Raw genomic sequence first — 26,769 nt, 5'->3', positions numbered from 1 at the left:
GGCTGTTGTTTCCAGATGTGCAGAGCGATGACGATAGAAGCCTTTTATTTGTGCTACCAATTTTACGATAACGCAGATACTAATTATTATTATTATACAGGACAGCTGAGGAGAGGCAGGAAGTGTTTGAAGGTGAAAGTGGAGGAAGACATCGACAGGAAAGAGCCGATGAACCACGGCCGCTGAGACGAGACATTAGAACCGCTAGGCTAAGAAAGATGTTCTTTAAAGTTAAAAATCAAACCTGATTCAAATTCTTTGCACCTTGATCATTTTAAATACCTTGAAGTCTATGTATAAAATGCACATTCACAAAAGAAATTAAATTAAAAAAAAAAAAAGGTTGAGTTTCAGAGACTGTGGAGATGATTTTGGTTTTTGGCCTTTAACAGAGTCAGAAGAACTAAACGCACATTACAGCTTCTGCTAGGTTGATTTGAAACTGATGCAGGACTTTGGCAGAAAATCAGTCAATCAATCTTTATTCTACATCAGTATTATGTCAGGAGCCTTTACGAACAGAGCAGGTCGACACCGTGCTCTCAGAGGTTCAGTACGTGGACAAACCTTTCGAGAGTTGGAAACACGGAGAGTTTTGTGATTTTTCTGTGAGCTGCTTGTGGCCGTCGATACAGAGATCACATGAAAGGCAGAACTGTACTGCACTGTTTTTTAATTAAATCTGTCAGTGCTGCAGTGGATAAACAGGCCGGCCAGGTCAAGCAGTCCTCCTGCGTGTTGTTTCCTGTGTTCTCTGACTTCATATTTAAAGTCTCTCCGTCATCAATCAAGTGTCGGACAGCAGTTTATTCCCTTACTGACCACTTGACTCACTGACGGAAGTCAATAAAAGGCTTTGTTTGTTTAATACTCACTCCCAGCCCCGCCCCTCTCAAACATACACTGTTAACATTCACCTCATCCCAAGTCCAGACAGAAAATCTATCCCTCAAATAGTCTCTCGCCCACTTCCTCAACCTCATCTCCTGCACAGATGAATTCGTACGGGTGCTTCGGCTGGTGCATGGGTGTGACCCTGTAGGGTTTTTATTTCTGCCTCGCTCACCTTAGACCTCCATCTCGCTTTCATATTCTCTCCTGGCCTTTTTCATTCCTTCAGGCGGACTGTCAATAACCGCTCTGTCGCCGCTGTTTGTTTCCACGATGGGCTCCATCTATCTCTCTTCACTTCCTCTTGCTCTCTCTCTGCCTCTCAGCTTTGTAATATTACGTCCTGTCTTTATTTGGTATGATGTTTCCTTTTCACTGATGTGTATCAGAATCTCACCTGGCGACCTCTTCTCTCTCTCTCTCTCTCGCTCTCTTAGATCCTCGCGCTCGGCGGAAGAGCATAGCCACCGGGAAGCAGCCCAGCATGGAGGTCCCTCCTACTGCCCCCCTTCAACCCTTCCGACAATCCGTGAGTAACCCTCCCTATCCCCGGCCTCGCTCGCTCCCTCCGTCCCTCTCGCTGTCCCTCCACCCTTCTCCCGCCCTGGGCCCGCCGCACACCTGCGGCCGCCGGGCCAGCGGCACCCCGCCTCACCCTTTCCCCCTCTCCCTGACCGTGTCCCCGTCCCTCGCCCTGCGCCAGCAGCAGCAGCCGCAGCAGCAGCAGCAAAAGGGCTCCAAGAAAGGGCCCGGCACTCCCCCCATGCCCCGCTCGCTGCCCCTCTCCCCCTCCCTGTCCTACACCCTGCCCCACTCGCCTGCCGCCTCCTACTCCTCCCCCCCCTTCTTTTACTGGGGCGGAGATTGGAGGGCTGCCGGTTCGAGTCCAGTGGCGGGAGGAACGTATATTTCACCACTGCCCCCTGTTGAGGTATGTGACACAAACATGGCTGAAGCAGAGACACTGGCGACGTTCACATGTATGTTTAAAAAGTCCGATAATTTGATGGAGGTGAAAAAAAAAAAAAGTGTCAAACTTCGTAACATCTTTAACTTTTATTTTCCACAGAATTATGAGCATGTGTTTCTTACAGGGCCTTCAATACAAATGGACTGTTTTCAAATGCATGCTATGTTTTATTGTTTTCTTCCCTGTAGACATCCATTGATCTCCCTTCATGTTCCAACAGCATGAAACCTACTTAAGTTTTGTCATTCGAATTAAGGCTTGCCAAAGAGATTTTCTTGAATGCAGCTGAAGTGTTGATTGATTTAAAAAAAAAAAAAAAAAAAAAAAGCACCCCAATTTGTGTGATTATCTGCGATCCTAAAATATCACCATTAAGTTCTTAAAGCAGAAGAACTTTAAGAATGTGTCGAGGAAAATTACCCGTTAAAAACTCTGGATGAAACCACTTGGAAGCAATAAATATGATGCATGTTGGATAGAAGTATGGTCGGGAAGAAATGTAATAATAGAACCAAATATGATTAAAGTTCATCCATATTTATAATTAAGTTAGAAACACAAGATAATTTGTTTGGTTAAATGAAAAGCACAATCCAATCAAGCTTCAAAGTCTTCAAATAGAGTTTCTACCCATTTGTAAATTAATAAAAAAACCAACTCATTCTCAAATCTGTTAATTATTCAGAAACCTTAACAGACAAGCAGATCTGCAGGTGGAAACGTTTAAAAAGAAACCACTCATTACATTACTGAAGGTAATTAGATTTTTTTTTTTTGTCATCTTTATTTCAAAGTCTGCAAAAAGAACGTTCATCTTTCGCTCGCAAACGACTGAACATCATTGGACGTCGGGTTAGCGTTTTGTGGTTAAAGTAAAAGTGACTTGTAGTAAATTGATGGTGCGATTCTTAAACGCCGACAAACCTGTGCTGTCACTGTTACTCCTGGGATCATCGTGAACCTTTTTTCATACTTCAGACGGCTTCAATCAAAGAGGAGAGCCGAGCTGGCAGCCAAACACATTCTGTGTCTGAGGACAGAAATAATCTGTTTTATTGTTTTATTCATGGCAACAGAAACTCAATCAGAAGGTATCAAACGTGCACATAAAAGGGCTAAAAGGATGGATCGGTGCCTTTATGAGATTTGTGCCTGTGCTCTATGCTGCTCATCTCTTTTCTATTATCTGCTGCTGTTTGCACACTGTCACTGAAACTGGAAAGAACAGGACCGCTGTTCCTCCTTTGACCTGAAACTACTCACAGCGTTACGCTGGTGCAGAGTGAAACAAACAACAACTTTAATAGAGTTGAAATTATAAACCCCACAGAGTCCTCGTGAGAAGCTGCAGTGTCTCAGTTAAGTTCACTTTGACAGAAGCAGAGATGGCTGTGAAATGGGAATATTTCAGCTCGTCTGATTGGATGAGAAATCCTGAAGAGTCACAGGGTGAAGTTCAGATACAGACAAAACTTACTGACAGCTTTGTGATTATCCAGCAGGGGAAGCTGGTAGAGAAGAAGCTTGGAAATAATCTAAAGACTACAAAGGTTGTTTATTCAGAGCCTGACCGAATTATCGGCCAGTTGATAATATATCGGCCGATGAAAGCTCATCCCCTGACTATTTGTATTAGATCGTTTTATTGCTGATCTGTCCAGACGTTAATAGATTTTTTTCACATGTTAGATAGCACTTCATTTGAGTTTAGTTGTATTAAATAATCCGTTCTCCCTCCTCCTCCACCTGTAGAGTGTGCTGGTGAGCATCTTCACTCACAAGAAGTGATGCACCAGTGGCCATCAGATATCTTTGATTACTCCATTTGAGGGATCAAAGCAATAAATGTGCACGTTTAAATCGACTTCTTCAGATTTCAAAGATGGAGGAAAGACATTGGTCGATATATCTGTATAATGTTTAAGCCCTCGTTTTCTGTTTTTTTGAATCCACCTGCATTATCAGCACACAGAAAGGACCCAGGAGCAGATCGATTCTGCAGCCAATTATGTTACAGCCTGTCCAGGAAGCTTTGGTGATAAATCCCTGCACGAGAGTTTCAATTCTTCACTGAATTCATTCGGCAGTGCAACCTCTCAGGCAACACCCCAGTTTACTACTACATACTACACCTTTAATGGGCAGTCGAAGGTATCTGTAACCTAACCTGTTAGATCTACAATATTTTCTCTAAATTACGGAAATGAAGTTACACAGCCAGGAATAAAAGTATTTGGAAACAAACAAACAAACAAACACAGTGCCAGAGACTGAGGATAAATGAATGCTGTTTGTGATTTAGAACTGATTCATCATTTACATACATCTGCTTATTATAGATAATCTCCAATAAGCTGCAGCATTAAGCAACACCGGTCCTCTCTTTTATCACCTGAAATGAACCTGCAGCTGAGCAAACACGAAGGATGAGGATGCCCCCCCCCCCCTTTCACTGCCGCTTGTTGTGATTCAGGCTTTTCTGCACCTCTGTGTGAGTGTGTGTGTGTGTGTGTGTGTGTGTGTGTGTGTGTGTGTGTGTGTGTGTGTGTGTGTGTGTGTGTGTGTGTGTTGAAAAATTAAAGTTTGTGAGACTTGGAGTGTCAGACGGAGCGGCTAATCAAATCAGATTTAGTCATGCAGGCTATTAGCAGGGAACCAGCAGATGGAGCCAAGTCTTTAGTCATAACCTCGAGACAGCCATCAAAGCCATTTCACTCACAACGGATGACGAGGTGTCATTTCCTCCAGTCGACCCCCCGCCGTATCATGTTTTCATGCTATAGGTGTACAAACACCCTACAGCTAATGGAGTGAGGCCTCTTTATGGCCCAGTAGGGGAACAAAAGCACAGTGATATTTCATGCATGTTGGAGCTTTTAAGTCACCTTCCACGGTTAACATTTCAAGGTGCGCAGCGTGAAAAGAGTTTTTAAATTTGACATTTATAGTCTTCAAACATTGTGATGTTGTGCTGAAGGTTTTAAAAAATGGTGGTTAGTGGGCGTTAAATGAACATGAAGGTAGGAAATGTCAGCTCTTTACTATTCTGTTTCCATTGTGGTCAAAGAAGTGACACAGTGGTTGGAAATATGGAATAGTGTTCCCAAAACGTGAAGATATCATCCTGCTTTTTTGGCGGTTTCTTTCTTCTTTTTTTTCGTACCTTCATTTGAGACAAATGTCTGGTACCGGTTTGAACCGGTTTGAGGATCAGCAAAGTCGTTGTGAATGTGTCCAGTCTGGTTCATTGAAGAGTGGGATTGTCACGGAAACCGTCTGTCCCAAATACCCACGCGAGAAGTCCTGCTGAGTGATCAGAGCTCACCTCAGAACATCTCAGTCTGTGTGACGTACAGAGGTGGGAGAAAAAAATCGAGATTCTTAAATCGATTCATAACTTTCAAAAATCACTTTCATTCGTGGCTAATCAGTCACTCCCTGCTTAGTGCTTAAGCTAGCTCTTTATCTCAGTAGCATGCCAAATGGAGCAGCAGGAGATTCAGTCTCACAGATGACGGGAGTAGATCCTGAAGTTTCAGATTCAAAAAGAAACACACAAAGATCATCACGATAATCAGCAATATTTTCTCCACCTAGAAATGTCAAAACCTCCAGAGATAACTAATAACATATAAAGAATATAAATGTGGAGATGAAACAAGTAGAGAAGAGTTTTCCTGTCTTTAAAGCTCAGCGTTGATTGTCTACAGTTTTGGTTCTGTTATTAAATTTCCCCGATCAAATCAGATTATTTACATTTCAGAAAATGTTACTTTTAATCCTGGGACCAAGCCAACAAGTGATCTGAATACTTGGGACCATAAAACACTTGGTTGGGTGTCAAAAAAGAAGTTGCTGGAAAATGGGGGAAAAAATGCAAAGGTTATAAGACTGTGTAACGGCGTGTTCAAACAAATCAGAGATGCTGTTGTGACACTCTTTTGTGGCATTGTGGGTAGTGTAGTTATTTTCTTCAAGGTGTTGAATAAACCAACTTTTTTCTTAAAAGGAAGTTGTGTCTCACCGTTTCACACCCGTCATAACTCAACCTCGGATGGTTCTGACATTATGGCTCATAATCAAATGCTTTATGGAGAAAACGAATGGGACACTGCATACTGTTGAGCTCTTTAGAGAGAAAACTGTGCCTGCCATTCTCATTATAAATCAGGCAGAAAGCATTAAAATGCAGTACATTACTAACATCAGCATCAACAGTTTATGACATAAAAGCCGTTTTAATGTTAGATCTTTGTTTTATCTTTGCTGCCACTGACAACGAGCTGTTTTAAAGAGCCTCTCTTTGTTTTTATAGCAATAACAATAAATCAGTGAGGATCGAGAAAGGTGCCTCCGCTTATTATATACCTGCCCTTTTTTTTCATGGCATATACTTAACAGTCGTGTTGTAGTCAAGACCACAATAACCAAGAACAAAACATACCCAAGACCGGAGTGCTGAGACACCGAGACATTTAGGACCTAGACTAAGACGAGATCCAGACCAAGGCAGGGCGATGCTGAGCCAAGACCAATTATCACCTTGTGTGCCGGGGGCGTGTCACTCACTCAGACCGTAACACAGGAAAGGCTGCAGACCTGGAGGGTGTAATCAAACTAGTTATATGAACAACTTGAAAGGGTTGTGATCTTTCTAATCACAGTAACAATGTGGAACAATAGCCAATCAGAGGTGGTCTTTGATTTCAAATCCTGAGCCCGAGACAAGACCAAGGGGAAAATGCTTTCGACTCCTCGACGAGATCGTAAAAAAAGTGGCCTTGAGTTCTACAACACTACTTAAAAGTGACCTTGTTAACTACTTATTACACTATAACTATGACGTCTCATATGAACATAGACCTTCTTATTGTTGGACCTCAAAGCGTCCCAAGGACTGGCCAAGGGTGGCCTTGTTTTTACTTTATCTGTCACACAAGACGCAGTATTTTATATTTCTATCATCAGATGTTTTTTAGTGAGTAGATGGTCAATAAAGGTCCAGAAAAGACTGTTCGAGATACTCAGGAGTAATCAAAATCATCCATGCTAGCTTGTTCCATGTGGAGTGTTTATGTGGGTCACTTGATGTTTCTAATGATAAAGTTTGTCCAGCTAGCTCTTAAAATAGTTTTGGTTCTCGGCTCTCAAACTAGATATCAAACAACTACACACTTTAATACCTCCAAATAACGACACACTTAAATACCTCCAAATAAAGTAGGAATGGCTATCAGGACAAAAGCCAGGTCAGGTTCTCCTGCACCAATGAAAAGACTGTAATATTGTGTTATTTGGTCATGTAAGGAAGCTCATGCAGGACAAACTGTGTGAGACTTCCTGAGCTTGTTGTCGGACTTGTGGCTCAGCACTGCCCACCACAGGATCTGACACCACACTGCGCCCCTCTGTGGACGTGTGGGTGTAATGATTTCTTGTTTATAATAAAATGTACCTTGTGCTCTCCCCCATCACTCGCATCAAATGTCTCATTTATGTGTCTTCATCTGATTTATACATCCCACACACACCATACTGACTCTCCATGGGAATCATCTGTTTTCATATAACAACCACACACTCCTGTGTCCTCTCTTTGCCTTTCAACCCGTCTTTTATCTGACACCACATCACACACTTCTTCTCTGTAATTTCACGTCTCCATGCACGTCCTCCCTCCTCGCCTCCATCTGTTCGCCCTCGTTCAGAGTTTCCTCAGTAGAAGGTTGAAGGGCTCGATCAAGAGGGCCAAGAGTCAGCCCAAACTGGACCGAACCAGCAGTTTCCGCCACATGATCCTCCCCCGCTTCGGCAGTGCCGACCAAGAGAGGTGAGTGAGCCGGTGTTTGAGTAACATGAGAATGGATGTGCTGTTTGTGGATGTGAGGCTGCGTTGATCTGTCTATTTGCATAAATCAGTGGAATCAGTTCTTTGTTTTGTTTTGTTTTGTTTTGTTTTGTTTTGGGGGGGTGTTATGTTTTTCTGTAATTTTTTGGTACTATTGTCCTGCTTGTTCAGTCTAACACCAGGATGTTGTGATGGTGCATAATAGTTAGCACTCAACGACCTTCGACTCATCATGAAGGGGGAGGCTTGTTGTGGCTTTGTCATGTTGACCATGTTGTTACAGTATAAGATAAGAAAAGGTTTATTGATGCAGAATATAATAACGTGCTGTTTCCAACAAATGCAAAGTAGAAAAATGTTTTCTAAAAAAGCATGAATAATATTTCATTCACTTACCGAACGGGGGGGGGCTGGTATTGAGATTCATTCACACATGTTGCACTCAACCTTTTACCTTGTAGCCTATTGCATTATGGGATTGCCATGACAGTCCATCAGTCTGATTGACCTTTGGATCTTTTTATAATCTAATCAATCTCGGTTTGTTACGGTACCAGAATATTAAACTTCAATATGATCACAGGCTGCTCGCTGCAGCAGTGGTTAGCACTGTTGCCTGAGGAGGATCCTGGTTCCTGGTTCTGATCCCCATCGGACAGGAACCTTCTTATGGGGAGTTTGCATGTTCTCCCTGTCCATGCGTTGGTTTTTCTCCCGGTACCTCGGCTTCCTCCCACAGTCCAAAGACGTGCTCGTCTACAGGTCTTTAAAATTCCCCGTTGGTGTGAATGTGCCCTGTGGTTGACGACCAGACGACCCTGAACGGGAAAAGCAGTAAAGATAATGGATGTATGGATGGTTGACGGTTGATACCATGGCAACAGTACACTACTGGGACTCCTATGTTGGGTAGTTTCTTGTTTGTTTGTTTTTATACTAAAACTGCAGGCTAGCTCATGTTAAATGTTTAAACTGCAAATTAACACAATGTTTCCCCCCCAACTCAGACAGTGTGCAATCCCTTCATCTACCGTTCCATCATTGGATCTACTGTAGATATCAAATCAGGTCATCAGAGGGTCTCGCCTCTCATGAAAGTTTATGTTTTATCGTTCTAGTCATAGTTCTGTCTTCACATGGGTCGACTGTAGAGTGTAGTAACAGCTTCAGAGGATACAGCCTCCGATGACTGCTTGTCTCGATCGATGGTTTTCATGTTGAATCATATCTTCATCCTTTTGTTCTCTCTCTCCGTTGTTCCATCTGTTCCTCTCTCTATCCGTCCGTCCATCAGTCACAACCGGTCGCTGTCTCCGTCCGTCGTGCTTATAAATCGTTGTTTATTTTTCCCCCCTCGTGACCCTCCGCGGTGTCACTTATAATTAAAACACTCAGCACTAATGCTTTTCCTCTGCCGGGCCATGAAAAAAAAAAAAAAGTCTCCCTCTCTCCATGGCAACCAGTAGACAGCCATATGGCCGCTGTACAGACCATAATGGGTCAGTGAGAGATTTTCTTAATTATACCTCCTCTGTATCAGTCTGACGGCAGCGGTAATCTTCACAAGTGAGAGAGAAAGTCTGACAGATGAAGAAAAGGACAACTTTTACTTTGAAGCCAGACGTCATCAGACTCTCGTGTCATACAAAGCTTGCTTCAGCTCTCGAGAGCCGGACCCGAGATGAAGCCAAATAAGCGCGAGAATGTATCGCTGCAGAACCGGTCTCTTGTACCAACCTTGAATTTCCTTCGGGATCAATAAAGTATCTATCTATCTATCTATCTATCTATCTATCTATCTACAACAAACAGTCCAAAACATAAAGATATGTTGTTTGCCAAGCAGCAAATAAAAGCAGAAAACCATCTGAAGTTGGAAGCTGGAGAATGTTTGTACATTACTTTAGCTACCAATAACTTCTACAGGGGCCTCTCATTAAAAATCACAAGACTAAGAGTTTGAAGGAGGACTTTGTCTATTAACTTGATCTATAAGCTTCCACTTCAGACATGACCAGCTCCAACTCCCTCTGTGAACAAGGTCATGTTGATAATATAAACACAGGGCAAAAGTGCACTCAGGAGAGTACTAAAACCTTTTCTGAGTCAGGTGTCTGCCAAGCTGCTCTTCCACATGATTTATTCATCTGGGAAGGTTGCAGATGTCTATAATCCCCGGCTGCTCTGAGGAGACACCGAACGGACACAAAAGTAAAGTAACTGTGGAAGTTTGTTTCAGGTTCTTTTCACCGCTCTGGTTGCGTCTGCATGTTTCCTGAAAGAGGTTTTTTAAAAGGATCATCTGCATCCCTGTTCATTACTATTCCCCTTTTTTCCCGTCTTTATTTACCCAGAGAGACTTTGCTTAGAACACATGGCCTTTTTCAGCAAATTCATGCAGATATAACCATCCCTCTGTGCTCCCAAACTAGCTATAAAACTTGCTGTGATGTATGTTTTTGCAACTCTTATTGTGACGTATTGTTCTTGCAAATGCCTAATGGGTCCCTGAGCTTCCTCCTCTTACTACCCTGTAGGTCACCCTGTCATATAGCGTAGCTCCTAACTCTTACATTAACATATGGTACAACTGTCTCTTTTTTTTTTTTAGCAGAGTTTGAGAGATGACCTAAATGCAAATTAGAGCATTTTGTGTCCTGTAAAATATAAAACTGTATAAATTAATGTTCTGCTTTTATAATTAAACGGTACATATTTTTATTATTTGGCCTATAATATAAAAAAAAACCCTGATAAATGGGCTGTCATAACCACAGCTATAAGAGAAGCTGTCAAAGGGTTTTTAATTGAGAAAATGAAAATTGCACAGTCCAAAAGAAGAAGACGAAGAAGTTATCAAACCCGACACAGGCCGGGTTCAGAGCCAGACTGCCCGCTTGGACGACTTTAGTCTCTGTACCTGGGGGGCACACACTAACTACTAGTCTACTGACGTCACACCCTGGCAGACCCTGATGGTGATGAACGCCGGTTGGAGGGGGGCCACATTGATTTTGGCCCGGGGCCCTCACATACTATAGAATCGCCCCTGGTTGTACATTAAAGGTTTTTTTTTTATTGTAACATGGATTAGAAGAGAGGAGATTTGCATATCCTCATGGTGAAGCAGATTTCTGACCTTTCTGCTTCATTAAACAGATTCAAAATTGTTGCACATACATTTTCCGCCGATGGGCTGATTGAGCATCATTTCAGCTCTACTAGTTCAGATTAAGTTCTTTGTGTATTGTTGATTGTCGGACCATTTCAACTCTCTTCAGCCGTGTAGTTGGTATAGAAGAATTACAAGGTGTGTGTGTGTGTGTGTGTGTGTGTGTGTGTGTGTGTGCCGTCGTCTCCTGTTTGACACTTCCTGCTCTCGCAGCGCACCGCTGACACCTTCTTTAAGCTCCAGCACTCAATCCCTCTCTGCGCCCCGACCCTCACACATCCTCTCCTCGTCTAATCCCCGCTCTCACTTTCCTCCTCTTTAAAGGATCCACCGTTTACATAATCACTGTGATTTCCTCTGAGAGGTCCTCTCCCTCATTCTCCCCTCACCCCTCACCCTTTCTCCTCTCAGTCCTCCCTTCTTTCACATCCTCTCATGACCTCCCCCACTCTTTCTTCTCTCTTCTTTTCCTTCAATCTGACTCATTCCTTTGGGTCTATTTTTATCTATCTCTCTCTCTCTCTCTCTCTCTTTCTCTCTCTCACGCACGGTCCCCCACATGTAATCAGCGCTCTGTTGATGAACGTTATGATTGAACAAAGAGAAAAGCCAGCACAGCAGCAGGAAGAATCTGAGAGTCGGACAGCAGTAGCTTACTGAGGATATACATTTTCACTTCCTTCTGTTTTTTTTTGGGTTTTTTTCCTCACTCAATCCTCCTTTTTCTCCTGTGAGGGGCTTCGTCACACCTGACCGTCCCCAGCGGCACTGTGGTTGGACTTACTGTGTCATCTGATGTTTTGTTTTGTGACTGTGCGACCGTCTGACGAGCTCCTCTGTCATTGTATGTGCTCCTGTGTGTGTGTGTGTGTGTGTGTGTGTGAGCATGATGCCCTTTTGCATATGTCTCTCAGGATTCATGTTCTTCTTCACTGTCTCTGAAATGTTTTGCCTGAAGGTAGAAGATTAAATAGATTTGCACTGACAACCACGTAACTCAAAACTGAAACAAAAAGTGAAAAGTATAATCTTCAGTGTGTAGCTCGCTAAATAACACAATCAATCATTTACTTTTTTAAATGAGGCTTTCAGAGTAAGAGCATCGATTTTGTTTAAAGTTGAGCTAACAGCTAATGTGTCATAAGGAGCTTTTCATCAGTCTGTCCCCCTTTTTGAAAAGATCATTGATCATTCAGTTTCCTGAATCGCAGCTTTTATCTTTTAACGTAATTTGCTCGAAGTCGAGATGAAATTTGTTTTTGGTCACAAATGTTTATTTATTTATTTATTTGTTTGTTTATTTATTTATGTACAGTACCAGTCAAAAGTCTGGGAACACAACAGTGACAGTATGATCAGTAAAACAGGATGTTGTTAGAAGATAGCTACTGTACGCTGTATGTATGGAGGGCACACCTGCAGTGCATCCTGAAAGGTACACATCTTATTATTTTACCACCTTGTTCCAAAATGGATTCAATTCATGTCAACAATAATCCAAATGACAAAATGCTAAAAGTTTGTTTTTTGAATTTTTTCCAACTTTAGAAGAACAAAAAAATAACATTTTGAAAGAGGGGACATTTCCCTGAAGCAACAATAAATGATGAACAGTATGAAGGTGTACAAGAAGAAGTTGGATAATTTTTGGCTTAAAATGAGGAAGGACCATGTCTTACTTAAAGTACCTCCATTGGCCTGCCTCATGAAGTCTTCCCTTTCATTTCCCTTTATGGGCGGCGTTATGCAGCCCATCGTTTCAATTCACACGAGTTTCATTTACAAAACTGCTCTCACAAATATGAGACAGGAGGCCAGTTAACTTCTGATGATCAGGATTTATTGTACAATCAGCAAACGTGGAGTGTGTCCTTCAGTAAGGTCAGTAGTGTGGATGTGTGCAGTAAATGAAGTGTGGGGGGGATGTCACAGAAAGTGTAACAGCATCCAAAATGTGCAATTGTTGAGTGATGTGAGAGAGAGAGAGAGAGAGAGAGAGAGAGAGAGAGCGACCCCGGGGTCGGGCTTTTACGCCCCGAGAGCAACAGACCCAGGTGCTCTAAACTGGACCGGCACAAATCCTGGATGAATAGGGAGACAGAACCAACCACTCTGTTGCATCACTTGTTTTCTTTTAACAACACTTTGTAAAGAGAACAGTCTCTGTCATCATTTCCAAAGTACAATGTTTTACCATTCTTGTTAAATGTAGGATTGCAGATGTTTCCATTTTCACTGGGGGACTGCAGGCAGGCCAGCTCATCCTGCTGACTCTTTCACTAACAGAGCCATGCTGTTGTAACACATGCAGGATGTGAACTAAGCATTATGTGTACCTTAATGTGAGGTAATGCAAAACATCTGCACATGCAATTAATATGTGATAATACACGTAGTTTAAAACAACCATATATGTTTAGTGGATGCAATCATATGGAATTTTTTGGAGTAGCTTACACATTTCAACACAGCACGTCTGACGCTGACATCTGATTATCTCTTCTTGGCAGTAGATAGTCATAACACAGACGCTGGGGACAAGTTTACGGTCCTTTTATTCCGTATAGGGCTGTTGGTACCCGAAGATAAAAATCAAAAGAAGCTTGTCTGGCTCGTTCATCACCGTGATAAACAAATTTCCTGTAATTTCTTGGACTCAGAACTGAAGCCACCTTCAATAAACACGCCTCCCCTCTCCACATCTAACCACAGCTCTCCCTCCTCCCAGGACCCGTTTGATGCAAAGCTTCAAAGAGTCCCACTCTCATGAGTCCTTGCTGTCTCCCAGCAGCGCTGCCGAGGCGCTGGACCTTACTCTGGACGAGGACGCCATCATCAAACCTGTGCACTCCAGCATCCTGGGACAAGAGTACTGCTTTGAGGTGAGGGAATGAGGCCTGCGCGGTGTGAGCAGCTAAAACACACAGAAAATAGCTCCTAACGTTGTTTTTTCCTGACAAGCGACAGAGATGTGACAGAAACCCGTGTGAATTATTATTTTTTTGCATGTCAAAGATAAAAGGAACAGGGATCCTTCCTAATTTGCTGCAGGGGAGACTGTCAGCTTTTTCCATCACCTTTCCATTAGCTCAACATGACAGAGGTTGAGAGTGAATGCACAACATTGTTTTGGCGCCTCACTTGCAGTCTCCATAGTTACTAATGGCTGTGGTTGTTGAATTTACCATTGGCTATAACCTCAGGTGACTACGGCATCGGGAACCAAGTGCTTTGCGTGTCGCTCAGCTGCAGAGAGAGACAAATGGATCGAGAACCTGCAGAGAGCTGTCAAGCCCAACAAGGTGAGGGGAGAGAAAGGGATGCGAACAAAGGATGATCCCTCTGTCTGTGTGTCTCTCTCTCTCCTCCCCGTCTCCCGTTGTTGTCTGTGTTCAGTGCGAGCGCACCGCTTCATCCCTCTGTGTGAACTCCATCCTCGTGTCTGTGTGTGTCTGTGCTGTATTTCGATTTAGCTGCTTCTGTGTTGCATGTGGACGGTCCAAACCGCTGTTTAGAAACGCTGTAAATGAGCGCCAATCAGGTAACGTGGTGGCAGTGAAGCACACACACGTCTGTAATGCTCTACACTGAAGGGATGAGGCACAAAGGATCAAACATCGGGGGGGGTTCAGGACTCATTAGGAGACTGCAGGCCTGGTTTAAAAACCAGACACGTGTGCTTCACTTCTAAGGTTGGAGTACTTTTAAGCTGCTGTGAGGAGTTTTTAGCTGTTCATGAAACAGATTCAAATGAACACGGATTCTTCTTTGTGACCTACAAAAGCAAACGAGACCATCAGAATAAGAATGAACCCTCTCTGTAATGTTTCTGTTTTAATGGTTGAAATGCTGCTGCAGGGTCGGTGTGAGATAAAACTTTATACCGTTATATGATTGTAACGCAAACTTACCGTCCTCGTGTAACGTGCATACGTCTGTTTGAAGAAGGCGCGTGACGTACTCGAGTAGTCGGGGATGTGAACTCAACTGTGCACTAACGGAAGGAAGTTGGCTGCTCAACTATGTCATTTAAATATCTGCTCCTATGATTTAAAAAAAACTTTGTATCTGTAAATGTTGGTCCCCCCGACACCACAGAAGTGAAAGTAGGAAAAAGGTCGCTGTTGGTGTCTCAGAATAAAAAAAAAAATAAATAAAAAAAAAGCATCCACAGTTAGCAGGAAGGACTCGCATAGTTTACATAGCTGCTTCTTTATATTCTCCGGATTTGTAAACCAACTATGTGCAGCACACCTGCTGTATTATCCTGTGCGTGTGTGTGCTCAGACATGGAACCATGTTACAAACATAGAAGAAGACCAAAAAAAAATATCACGCTGCAGATAGTTGTATTAAACCTTAAGCTGCGTTAAATTCTCTTCTTTGAACAGGCGTCCTCTAGAAGCATCCAGTAAGCTAATAATGATCCAATCTTATGAACAAGCACGTCTCTGTGAACCGGAGGAAGTCATCAGGCTGAAATGAGGGGTTTGTTTAAAGGATTGAAATCGTTCCGAATACTTCTACACGCCTATCGTTCATACATGAGGCCCAATGTCAGTGATCAGATATTCAAAAAGAAAAAAATAACCCAGCAGGACTGCACGGTTCAAGTTGACATGATGTGTTTTTGTCATTTAAAAATCTTTCCTAGTGCAGCGTTAAAGCTCCTCGACCCGATTTCCTTCCTCACAGCTTAAGTAAAAAACAAATCTAAGCCCTTCATATCAACTCAGAGAAAAACTAGTATCCGAATTTTGACCCAGATTTCCTAGTGGTGTAAAATCGTCCCATATCTCCCGCCTCTCTGTTATTAGAAAGAGTGAATAGGCATGTGAGATATGCAGCTTTGAAGGCAACCAGGGACTCGCAGAATATTAAGCCAGGCTGAGATGAAACATCACCCGAGCTGAATGCCTCGTCCAGATGCCCGGGCCGCGGGGTTCCTGGCTGAGTCATGGCGCTCCAAGAACTCCACTCGTGGGGGGGGTTGTCTCCAAAACCGTCCCCCCTCCTACCCCAAAAACAACACGCTCCGTGCTCCTCGGACCAGATGCAACGACAGAGATAAGAGTCACTGCGGAGACACGGATTATCATTTACGCTTCTTAACTTTCTCAAACGTTTAATTCCCTCTTACAGTTTTTTTTTCCCTTCGAAAGGAGAGTAACCACTTCACCCTGCTTTGGTGTTTTTTTTTCCCCCCCTCATTTTTCTGGTAATGAATCTGAGATGTGACAGAATGTAGAGTAGATATAACACAACATCAAGACGGAGAACGGGAGCCCATGCTGGTGCTGCTGCACCGTGTGTGCTCTAGCAAACTGAGCCACCAGATGCCCAGCACATTCAAACGCAGGAGTTTGGAATTAATTATACCTCGTGCTTGGCGCTGCTTATCAAAGAACATGCAAATAGGCGACTTAGGCAGTGTGAATGTAGCTGATGCTCACATATAGAGCCGTCGAAATAAGAACTGGAATAGTGGAAAACAGTGGACTAACAGCGATGGCATTTGAGCCCAATTGAAATGACTCAGCCCCCGTTCACTGAAGCATCACTGTGCAATCAAGGCAGCTTCCTCTCTCCCCATGGGGGGGGGGGATGTCAAATATAGCTGGGGCTTTGTGATCATTAAAAGGAAGCGTAGCTGTCTTCAGAAACATTAGCGCCATTGTTCGTCCCTCGCTTTGGAAGCACATGTGCACAGTGTCATTTGTGGCTTGGTACGTTTAAGCTGATGTCTTTCTTTCATCCACTGAGTCCACTCTCCCTCTCCTCTCCTTCACATCTTCTCTTATCTTCTCATCTCTGTGTCGCTGTCACGCTGTCTTCTGTCTCTGTATTCCTGTTCAGAGTTAAGAGCAATTCATCAAGCTCTGCCTACTATCCACAGAAGCTCGCCCGCCATGTCGCCAGCTATTTCTTTCCTGTCATTGACTTTGTTCTCCTGCAGGCTGACCTGCTGTCACCCTTTATTCACACACACACACACACACACACACTGACACACACTGTCGCTGTTTCCATGTCTCTGAACCTTCGTTCTTTGTTGTGTCATGTTTTGATGTTGCTGCATGGTTTCATCTTCTCTTGTGCAGCTTTTCATTGTCTCTCTTATAAGATGCACTTCACCTTATTTCACCTGACCTCATGTCCACGCAGGACAACAGCCGGAGGGTGGACAATGTGCTCAAACTCTGGATCATCGAGGCCCGAGAGCTTCCAGCCAAGAAACGCTACTACTGCGAACTTTGTCTGGACGACATGCTGTACGCACGCACCACCAGCAAGCCCCGCACCGACACCGTCTTCTGGGGCGAGCACTTTGAATTCAATAATCTGCCTGCTGTCCGCAACCTCCGCCTTCATCTATACAAGGAGACAGACAAGAAGAGACGCAAGGTATCCAAAAGACTTGAAATGTTCGGAAGGAGAACGGTCTGACTTTATCAAAGATTTGATTTAATGATAAACCCACGCAGAGTTATCACAGAAATCTTGGGCTTCACAAAGCGAGCTCATTCTGAAAAAGTTCCTCTGGTGTTGTTTTGAATGGCGGTAAAACCTCAGGAACCTCAAAGTGGCACAGGGCTGCAAAAGCTAAAAACCAATGGAGAAAAAAAACAGCAGCTTTACATCCAAATTCTAATTTTAAAGGGTTAAACTTTTGAAAATGATTTGATATTTTTGAACAGGACTTAAGCTGGTTAAATACTCCAATAGTCCAATGTGGTGCCGGTAGCCGAGTGGTTTAAATCCGGCCTGTTCTGCATGTCGTTCCTCACTCGCTCTGTCCCCAGTTTATTACTCTGTCCATTGTCCTGTCTCTAAAACAAAGACCAAAATAGAAAACCTTAAAGATAAAACAGAAAAATAAAAAAACTGATCTGTTTTAAGTTAAAAAAAATCACATTAGTTCACAACAAATGTTTTTATGTGTGCCTACAATCTGAAAGGAATTTATAAGTTTAGATATAAAAGACTCGCTAGTTGATCTTTTGATTTGGTTTGAGAACAGAAGAGTTCTTATTCAACATCCATAGTTTGGTTTGGAGAGAAAACGAGAATCTTCATGCAGCGATTTTGTTTAGACTGCTTTCGAGAAAGAAAGAAAAAAAAAAACCTAAAAAAATGCTATGTGATGAATTAATCACTGAGTCCCCGCCATGGATCAGCGACCCTATCAGCCCCCTGCAGATGCACAGCAATACGCCAGTTTTATTTTTTTTAATCAGTAAAAATTGTGTTGTTCTCTCCTTCAAGGTTTTTTTTTTTTTTTTTTTTCACAAAATCAAGCAAAGGAAAGAATACAAAGTCACAAATTCAATAAGTTATATTCTCATTTGAGTCTGAGAGTAGCAGCAGTCGTTTGTGGCTTCCAAAGACGCTCCAGGGATCCAGTGTTACTCTTTATTCTCCTAATTTATTCAGTGCTAAAGCTTTAAATGAACTTATTCTGACATTCACGTCTGAGATTATTTTAATGGAATCCTCATCTCTTTAGTGACAGGGGCTCATTTTGACTCTCTTTTCTTTTCCCCCTCGAAGGAAAAGAGCACATACTTAGGACTTGTAAGCATCCCAATCTCCAGCATCACTGGACGTCAGTTTGTGGAGCAGTGGTACCCGGTCATCCAGCCGAGCGTCCTCACCAAGGGAGCCGGTGTCGGAGGAGGGAAGATCATCAACGCATCCCTACGCCTCAAATCCCGCTTCCAGACCATGAACATCCTCCCCATGGAACTGTACAAGGAGTTCGCCGAGTACGTCACCAATAACTACCGCACCCTGTGTGCCGTGCTGGAGCCCGTGCTGAGCGTGAAGAGCAAAGAGGAGGTGGCGTGCGCGTTGGTGCATATACTGCAGAGCACAGGGAAAGCTAAGGTAAGGGACGCCTAACAAACAAAAGCCCTGTTTCCACCAAGCAGTCCGGTTTGGTACTGTAAACATATATTCAGGTCTCCACTGTTAAAAGTTGGGAAGGTACAAACTGTAGCATTTTGCTTTTTTGGTACCTTTCTGTTGGGGTGCCGAGTGTACCGATCCGACCCTAAAGCTTGGAGCTAAACACACTTCCGTCTGTTGATTGGTCGAAAGAATCTTCCACTCCCTTGTGACAGCGACACAAAACGCACTTCGTATAATTATCCCGGATTTGGGATGACTAATTTCAAGGCCTGTTGTTTTCCTCAGGGATGCAGACCGTCCTAGGAATCATTCATCTTTGCTCACTGTGTCACCTTCTTCTGTTGCGTCGCTGGGATTTAAGGGACGTGTAAGGTTACAGTTAGCTGAGATCAGGGTTTACTGTACTGAACCAGACTGCGAGGTGGAAGCCGGATTTAAGCTTTAAAATCCTAACGAGCAGAAAATATTGACCTTGACTCTCAAGTCCTTTGAATCAAGCTTTGAATAACATATTATAGAGGAATAATCAGTTGACCTGTTCTCCAGGACTTCCTGTCAGACATGGCGATGTGCGAGGTGGACAGATTCATCGACCGAGAACACCTTATTTTCAGAGAGAACACTCTGGCCACCAAAGCCATAGAAGAGTACCTCAAACTGATCGGACACAAGTACCTCAAGGACGCTATAGGTGAGTCTGAACAGTGAGGCACTTGACATTTGAGTACGTCACAGTATAAACTGAAGCAGCTGTTGGAATATTCAAACTTTTAAAGTTTTGAAATGACACAACTTTTAATTAAAAGGTAAATCCTCAGCCCGTTTCTCTCAGGCTGGCTCATTGTTTTTTTTCCCTGATGATCGTTTGATGTAAAGGTATGCTAAACCCAAAGTAATGGTTCATGAATGAGAGCCATTCTGAATTTCACTAAGGGAAAAATCTAATAAGCCCTTAGTAGAAATATAGTGGAGGAAAGTCTCCCAGTGGATGTGTTGTTCTCAGCTCTGTGTTTACACGGACAGGACGGGGCCTCCTCCTTCATGTCGGCCCGGCTGTGGTTCAGTTGGTAGAGTTGGTCGTCTCTTAAACGGGAGGTTGGGTGTTTGATCCCCAGCTCCTGCAGCGACATGTCCTTGAGCAAGCGTGTCCTTTATTGCTCTTGCTGCTTCGTCAGTGGCGTATGCATGATTAGTAAGGCTGAAGTCCATTTACCCTTGACGTTTCGCTCTGAAACATCAGATCCACTAACTGTCCAAGCCAAGCCGTCCTGTGGGGGAAGAGCGATGACCCCACCCTCTCAGGGAAGCTGAGGTGCATTAAAACAGAGCCGTCTCAACGAACCATCCAACCGTCCAACTGAAGGAGAACCATCAAAGTTTTTAACTCAACCAAATTCAGCCTCCATTCAACAAACAAAGGGAGGCAGTTTAAACATAGTGTTTGTCTCCTCTTGAGGTCACACTTGACAAAGTTTCACTGAATACAAAGCTGCATTTGGATGATGTTTGGACAAACTTAATCCTGTTAATTGCAAAGCTAACATCTGGCTTCACCAGAATTACAGAGAAAATGAGCCTCCGCTCCCAGAGACGATCAGACGATGATTGGATGTGAGTTTTTTAATAATCTGGAGACAATAAAAACATGAATCAATTCAATTTGTTTAAAGGAAGATATACAGTATGAGATCATCTGTCTGTTGCAACATCTTTAGATTATAAAACATACTGATTCAGAGGTTTATATCATTGTGTTGGCAGCTGAGCTGTTTACCTTTCATTAGGCAATAATGCCAGATTTTTCATGTTCACTTTTATTTATTTATTTTATTTCTTTCCTCTTATAAAATCTTTTCTTTTTTTTATCGTCTACTCTGAATTAGTGTGTGGCCGGTTGTCTGTCTCGACATGTCAGCTCTGTGATTGACGGGGTGCGACCCCAGCTCTCGACCAATGAAATCTGGGATCTGCCCCCGTGACCCTGACAACAAATCTCATCTTAAATCCTGTTTTGTATAGTTTTAAGTGGGGTTTTATAAAAATTATAAAATTTAACCTGCCGAAGCTCCAACATTGACCTTTTAGCTACTTTACTTAGCAGGATGGCTAATTAGCCTACCGCTAAGGTTTCTTTGAGTTTGGAAACATAATTGAGCTTCTTTTTCTTTTCTTTTTGTTCAGTTTCTGTTGCTGCTGCTTTCTGTATTTCAAACCCTTTAGCCTGATCTCATAATCTGCACTGTTTTGCTGTTACTAATGAAATGTCATTTGCAGGGGAGTTCATAAGGGCCTTGTATGAGTCAGAGGAAAATTGTGAAGTGGATCCCATGAGAACACCGCCCTCTGTGCTCGCAGACCACCAAGCCAATCTCCGAATGTGCTGTGAACTGGCACTCTGTAAGATTGTTAACTCCCATTGGTGAGTATTAAGCAGAATAAGTCATTTGTGTTGGGTTTGTTGGTCCCTCTCTTCTCTTTTAAAAATGCATGAGGCTTCCGATTATTGTTCAGGAAAGTGAAGAAACTTTAAACTTTCCTCATCTGGTTTTTTCCTCCACAGTGTTTTCCCTCGAGAGCTGAAGGAAGTTTTTGCCTCCTGGAGAGTGCGCTGTGCTGAGAGGGGTCGGGAAGACATAGCCGACCGTCTCATCAGTGGTTCCCTCTTCCTGCGCTTCCTCTGTCCTGCCATCATGTCACCATCGCTCTTCAATCTCACCCAGGAGTATCCTGACGAGCAGACGTCACGCACGCTTACTCTCATCGCAAAAGTTGTGCAAAACCTGGCCAACTTCTCCAAGTCAGTATTCATTTATTGTTGTCTTGTGCAATTTCACTAACCTGTGAGCTGCTGTATGCTGAGCTGTTTCCGACCATCTTAGACGTTAAGTCCTGAGTGAAAAACCAATCACACAGAAAACCTTTGTTGGGTTCGAAGGAAACAATTGTTTAAAATGGAAATCTTAATTGTAGTATTTCTTTCATCCTTAAATACACTGCTCGTAATTCTTGAACTTGAGTCATATTGGAGCGTGACTTCTCCGGCCTCCTGATAGTGCACTGTGTACATTTGGTTGTAAAATCTGAAAGTTATAGAGCTGAAACTGTTCTATGCTTAAATTTCTAAACTAAATACACAAACTTTATTCAAATAAATAAAGTACCTGGAACACTTTTGAGCTAAAAAAAAAAAAAAAAAAAAAGCTACCAGGAGAATTATAGCGTCACTGTTGCAGACCCTCCATCATAGCTTCTCGCCTAGCATTTAATCAACAGTGTTACAGGGAGCACATGTTCCTCTGTGGACAGTTTGTGTATAGAGTCACGAACAAACACCACAGTATCTGTACACTGTACACTCACACTTTTCTACCAAAACTCCACATTACACCTTTAACCAAAATCATTAACTTAAGCCTCTATCACAGTGTCATCTCTGTAAAGAGACAATGAAACCGATGCACTAACTTCTATTAATGATGATGCTAAATGCTAAACCTAGCTAACACCTTCAGACTTGCTCTTTACTTTATCCTGGCCAGTTCTGGCCTTTTTTTATAACAACAAATGTTGGATATTCATTTACAATGAGGGCAAAATGACAAACTTTGTGCAGAAATTTACATTCTAATGATATTTTAACAATTAGTAAAAAACATACCTTTTTTGCCATCAATGGCACAGTTATAGTTCTTAGGACTCCTAATATCAGTTTGGTTTCTTGGTTATAAACCTGAACTATTCCCATCAGCATGTCTCACTGGCATTCATTCCTTTACCCCCTGCAGGTTTGGCAATAAGGAGGAGTACATGTGTTTCATGAATGAGTTTTTAGCGATGGAGTGGGGCTCCATGCAACAGTTCCTATATGAGATCTCCAACCTGGACAGTGTCAGCAATGCAGGCGGCTTTGAGGGATACATCGACCTCGGCAGGGAGCTGTCGATTCTGCACAGTCTTCTCTGGGAGGTCATGGCTCAGCTCAGCAAGGTAACCTAACAGATGACGCATCATCAGGTGCCATAAAAGGCTCCAATTTCACGACAGCAATTGTAAAATCCTAGATTGACATCTTGTTTGTTGAAATTATCTCTCAAAATTTGATATTAAGGGCCTTTTGAAGGTACAATATTTTGAGCATTTCTTCAGTTGTGATTCTTGTGTCTGTTTTGGCCCTCGGCAAATATTTGAAGGGGCCCCTCCAAGGGTGGCTCTGACACTGAGTTACACACACCACTCTGCTTACCAACTTAACTGGTCAAAGAACAAACACCATAATGTATTGCTAGTGAAAGTTAAAATATTTAAAGTGATACTTCACCCATTGAAACATGATATCATATATATGTCGTAGAAATGTGAAATACATTCTTAAGTTGGTGCCTTCTTGACTGAGAAAATGAGCAAGAGAGAAAAGGCAGAAAGTGTCTTTTTGGCTCATTTGGATGAAAGACAACAATTCCCAGAATGCATAGCACCACAGGCCACTCCCACTGCAGTTACGGCGCTCTATCTGCAGCACATACAGCCGTTTTCTCTACTGATTCAAAGCTTAATGCAAATGGGTGAAGTGTCCCTTTAAGTGTCTGTCCCCCACAGTTATGGTCAGACTTGCAGCATTCAGTTATTAATGTTTATATTCAATGATCCTTTTCTTCTCCACTCACCTCTGTCTTACTTTCTTTTTTCCTCTCATTTCACTCCCTCTTCATTTTCCTTTGGTGACTTTCACTGACAATCTTAGGTTTTCACTGGGATAAGGCATGCAACAGTTAGCAGCACAGCAACAGTGAGTGCTGCATGAAGGGGCCCCCCTAGGGAGGTTTCCAACTGTCATTGCAAATTTTGCACATTTGAAGCTACCGCTCTGATTAGACGTTCGTCAGCCCTTGGTTGTCCCTTACTGGGCTGGGGCCCGAAGTAGTTGTCTAAATTGATTATTGACAAGCCTCACCTCTGCATATCTGACTCTTGGAGACAGAAAATTCGACCACAATTGTATTTTGTTTAAGTCTTAATTATCACACAGAACATATCTGAAAGGTGAAACATTATACTACCTTTCAATAAGTCTCAGAGCTCCATAAAACATGTCTGTGAAGTTTATTGCCAAAATCCACTCTGATCCTGTATTTGATCATGCCTATGAAGCCCTCTTTTTCAGCCCTGCTCAAAACAGGCTGTTTCTGTGTCTGTAGCTTTAAATATGTAAATGAGATGTGTCTGACCACGCCCCCTCTCTGGAAGGGCTTGACCTGTTGTTCATGTTCAGAAGGCAGTTAGTCATTACTCAGGCTGTCATTAAATCACGATATCATGGGGAGCAGAAATGAACATTTTAATGAAAAGTCAAGGATATGTTTTATTTGATGCAGCAAAGCTGAATTTGTTTTTCCTTTAACTACAGGATGCAATCATCAAACTGGGTCCTTTGCCCCGCCTCCTGAATGACATCAGTATGGCCTTGCGTAACCCTCACCTCCAGAGGCAGCCCAGCCATCAGACAGACAGGGTGCAGGAGAGACAGACGGACAGGCTGCTGTCGCGGCCAAGCTTCAACAGGGGCATCTCGTCCGAGTTTCAAAATCTTATGATGCGAGATCTGAACAGGTTGGTGATATCCTGAACTCTTAGGAGGAAAAGTTGCAGAGCAATGCATCACTTCCAAAAAGGCTTAGATCTACAAAATGTTCACCAGTGATTGTTTGAAGATAACTTGTAGTGCCTGTGTCCCAAAGGGTAGTTTTTTCTTCTTTTTAAATCACTGAATGGTCTAGGGCCTAAATACCTCTCAGACCTACTCACTCCTTATGAGGCACACAGACCCCTCAGGTTGTCTGGGACAGGCCTCTTCAGGGTACCTCAGCATCCGGGCTGTGCTACAGCATTTAAATCAGATCAAAACATTTCTGTTGAATGCAGCGTTTGAGTATCATTTCTGTTTGCCTTTCCTCTTCTTTGATTCTGCTGTAGCTCCTCTTGTCCTGACTCACCTCACATCTTTTCCAGCTCTATAGATATCACTCGCTTGCCTTCACCTACGTCCACCGGAGGGGTCCTACCATCGCGCAACCAGATAAGTTTCCAGGACCGTGACCACCCCCATCGAGCGTCCTCCAAAGAGATGTTTTACGTCTCACGCCCTCCACTGGCCCGCTCCAGCCCGGCGTACTGCACGAGCAGCTCGGACATCACAGAACCAGACCCTAAGGTGAGTCTTATCACACTGAGCTCGGGAATAATCATCCCATCCACTAGTTTTATCTTTTATCTACGTGAGGTTAGTATGACATGCATGGAAGTCATACTTAATAAATCTGCCATCGTGTGATCGAGGCTGTAGTATATCATGACATCTGCTTTTTTTCCACTGATTCACCACGCAACTCATCCTAGCGGTATTTCCTGGGAAATACTTTGAGGCATTCCGATATCCAGGCCTCGCGGTAAAAACACCCGCACCACCCTCACCCATATCATCCGTGGCCACATAGCATACATAATAACAGGGGGCACACTAGCCCTTCATATCCGGTATTATCTAGGTGCTCAGTGTCAATAAAAGCGTATCTATGATGGACCTCCAGGATTCCCGAATGAACAGCGTGTCTAACCTGCAGTCGGTGGACATGCTCAACTCCTCCCAGGCCTCCATCGCCGGTATGGGCAGCTTCGGAGGGCTGAGCAGCGGAGGCGGTGGCGGCCTGGGGTCGGGCCTGAGCAGCCAGCTGCGGGCCGGTGGGAGGTTGTCAGCTGGCTCTGGCGGCTCCAGCATGTCCGGCGGCCTCCGGCTGAGCCAGCTGAGCCAGATGGGCACCACCACCGACTCGCTATCCCAGCAGCAGCAACAGCAGGCCGCCGCCATGCGCTACCCGCTTTCCTTCCAGAATCCCCTCTTTCATCTGGCGACCGCTGACGGGCCTCAACAACAGCTCCACCACCAGCACAGCCGCGCCCAGCCGCCAGCGCCCCTGCTCCTCGCTCCAGATGAGCCGTCTCACCAGAGCTACTTGCCACAGTTTGCCCACGGGGGATTCTCTCGCAGTGAGGACCTGTCCACCCTCAGGACCCGGGACGGTCACCTGGGACAGCCCAGCATCATCCACTCCCACAGCTACAGTGATGACTACACCAGGGCTGAATACGGACGCAGACAGATGTCCATGCATGTGCAGGTACATGTATGTTCATACTATTCCCATGACATCTTAAAGCCACTCTGTCAGAAACTTTAACTATGTTTAAAATGATTCTGACGGATTTGAAATGTTTATAGAAAAAGAAGGAAATTAGCCATTACAAACAGTCCCAGGTGATCAATTGTTGTTTTTTAATTCCAAGGGTCCAAAAAAACAAAATATGTTCAATGCACAACGACACAGTTCAGAGTAGACTTGCGTTTCTTCCAATCTGAGAGACTGGAGCCATTCGACGGTTATAAACAATTCAAACGATGAGTCAAGTATCAGAATTGACAAACTGAATTTTTAAGACTTTTCAGATGAAAAATGTAAAACTCAAAGTGTCTCCAGGCTTCAAGTCAAGTCACATTTATTTATAAAGCACATTTAAAAAACAGCAGCAGCTGACCGACGTGCTGCACATTGCAGACAAAAAAGGTGAGGATGCAGACCTGATGGGAGTAAGATGATATATGCAGCTGCCTGTTGGTCAAACAATCATGTTTTTTCTAAGCAAACATTTAACAACCTCTGGTTCCAGCTTCTTTTCTTCTGAGACAAACTGAATCTCTTCCACTTTAAGACTTGATGTCCCCTTTGGCGTACGAAAACTTGAATCCTACACACAGTGGCTTTAACCATTTTCTACCAATGTGTAATGTGTTGCTGAATAGAAAATGGGTCATGTGTTGTGTTTGTCATTTAACTTCTATTCTGTCCTTATCATTGTTCAGAGCTATTTTCTTCCCTCTATGACGTGTACTCATGAATCATTTAGAAAGCTGCCGCTCACAGACTG

General features: G+C 43.4%; 1 protein-coding gene across 12 annotated transcripts in view; it reads left to right on the top strand.

The window, feature by feature from the left end:
* The window catches only part of syngap1b (synaptic Ras GTPase activating protein 1b), a 159,658-nt gene that overhangs the window by 106,365 nt on the left and 26,524 nt on the right, over nt 1–26,769 (top strand). For 4 of the 12 annotated variants that reach the window (XM_079342911.1, XM_079342902.1, XM_079342905.1 and 1 more), the window contains 14 exons: nt 1,329–1,822; nt 7,570–7,691; nt 13,610–13,763; nt 14,085–14,183; nt 17,047–17,286; nt 18,433–18,768; nt 19,339–19,483; nt 21,067–21,211; nt 21,353–21,589; nt 22,578–22,779; nt 23,534–23,578; nt 24,197–24,399; nt 24,799–25,000; nt 25,377–25,964. In XM_079342911.1, the coding sequence (XP_079199037.1) occupies nt 1,329–1,822; nt 7,570–7,691; nt 13,610–13,763; nt 14,085–14,183; nt 17,047–17,286; nt 18,433–18,768; nt 19,339–19,483; nt 21,067–21,211; nt 21,353–21,589; nt 22,578–22,779; nt 23,534–23,578; nt 24,197–24,399; nt 24,799–25,000; nt 25,377–25,964 (3,212 nt within the window). The remainder of the gene's footprint in view (nt 1–1,328; nt 1,823–7,569; nt 7,692–13,609; nt 13,764–14,084; nt 14,184–17,046; nt 17,287–18,432; nt 18,769–19,338; nt 19,484–21,066; nt 21,212–21,352; nt 21,590–22,577; nt 22,780–23,533; nt 23,579–24,196; nt 24,400–24,798; nt 25,001–25,376; nt 25,965–26,769) is intronic. The other 8 variants (XM_079342909.1, XM_079342908.1, XM_079342907.1 and 5 more) reach the window with 8 other exon arrangements.

Source organism: Symphodus melops, assembly GCF_947650265.1.
Source record: "Symphodus melops genome assembly, chromosome: 5".
Lineage (NCBI taxonomy): Eukaryota > Metazoa > Chordata > Actinopteri > Labriformes > Labridae > Symphodus > Symphodus melops.
The sequence above is the reverse complement of the archived record's forward strand: the minus strand, read 5'-3'. Positions and strand labels throughout refer to the sequence as shown.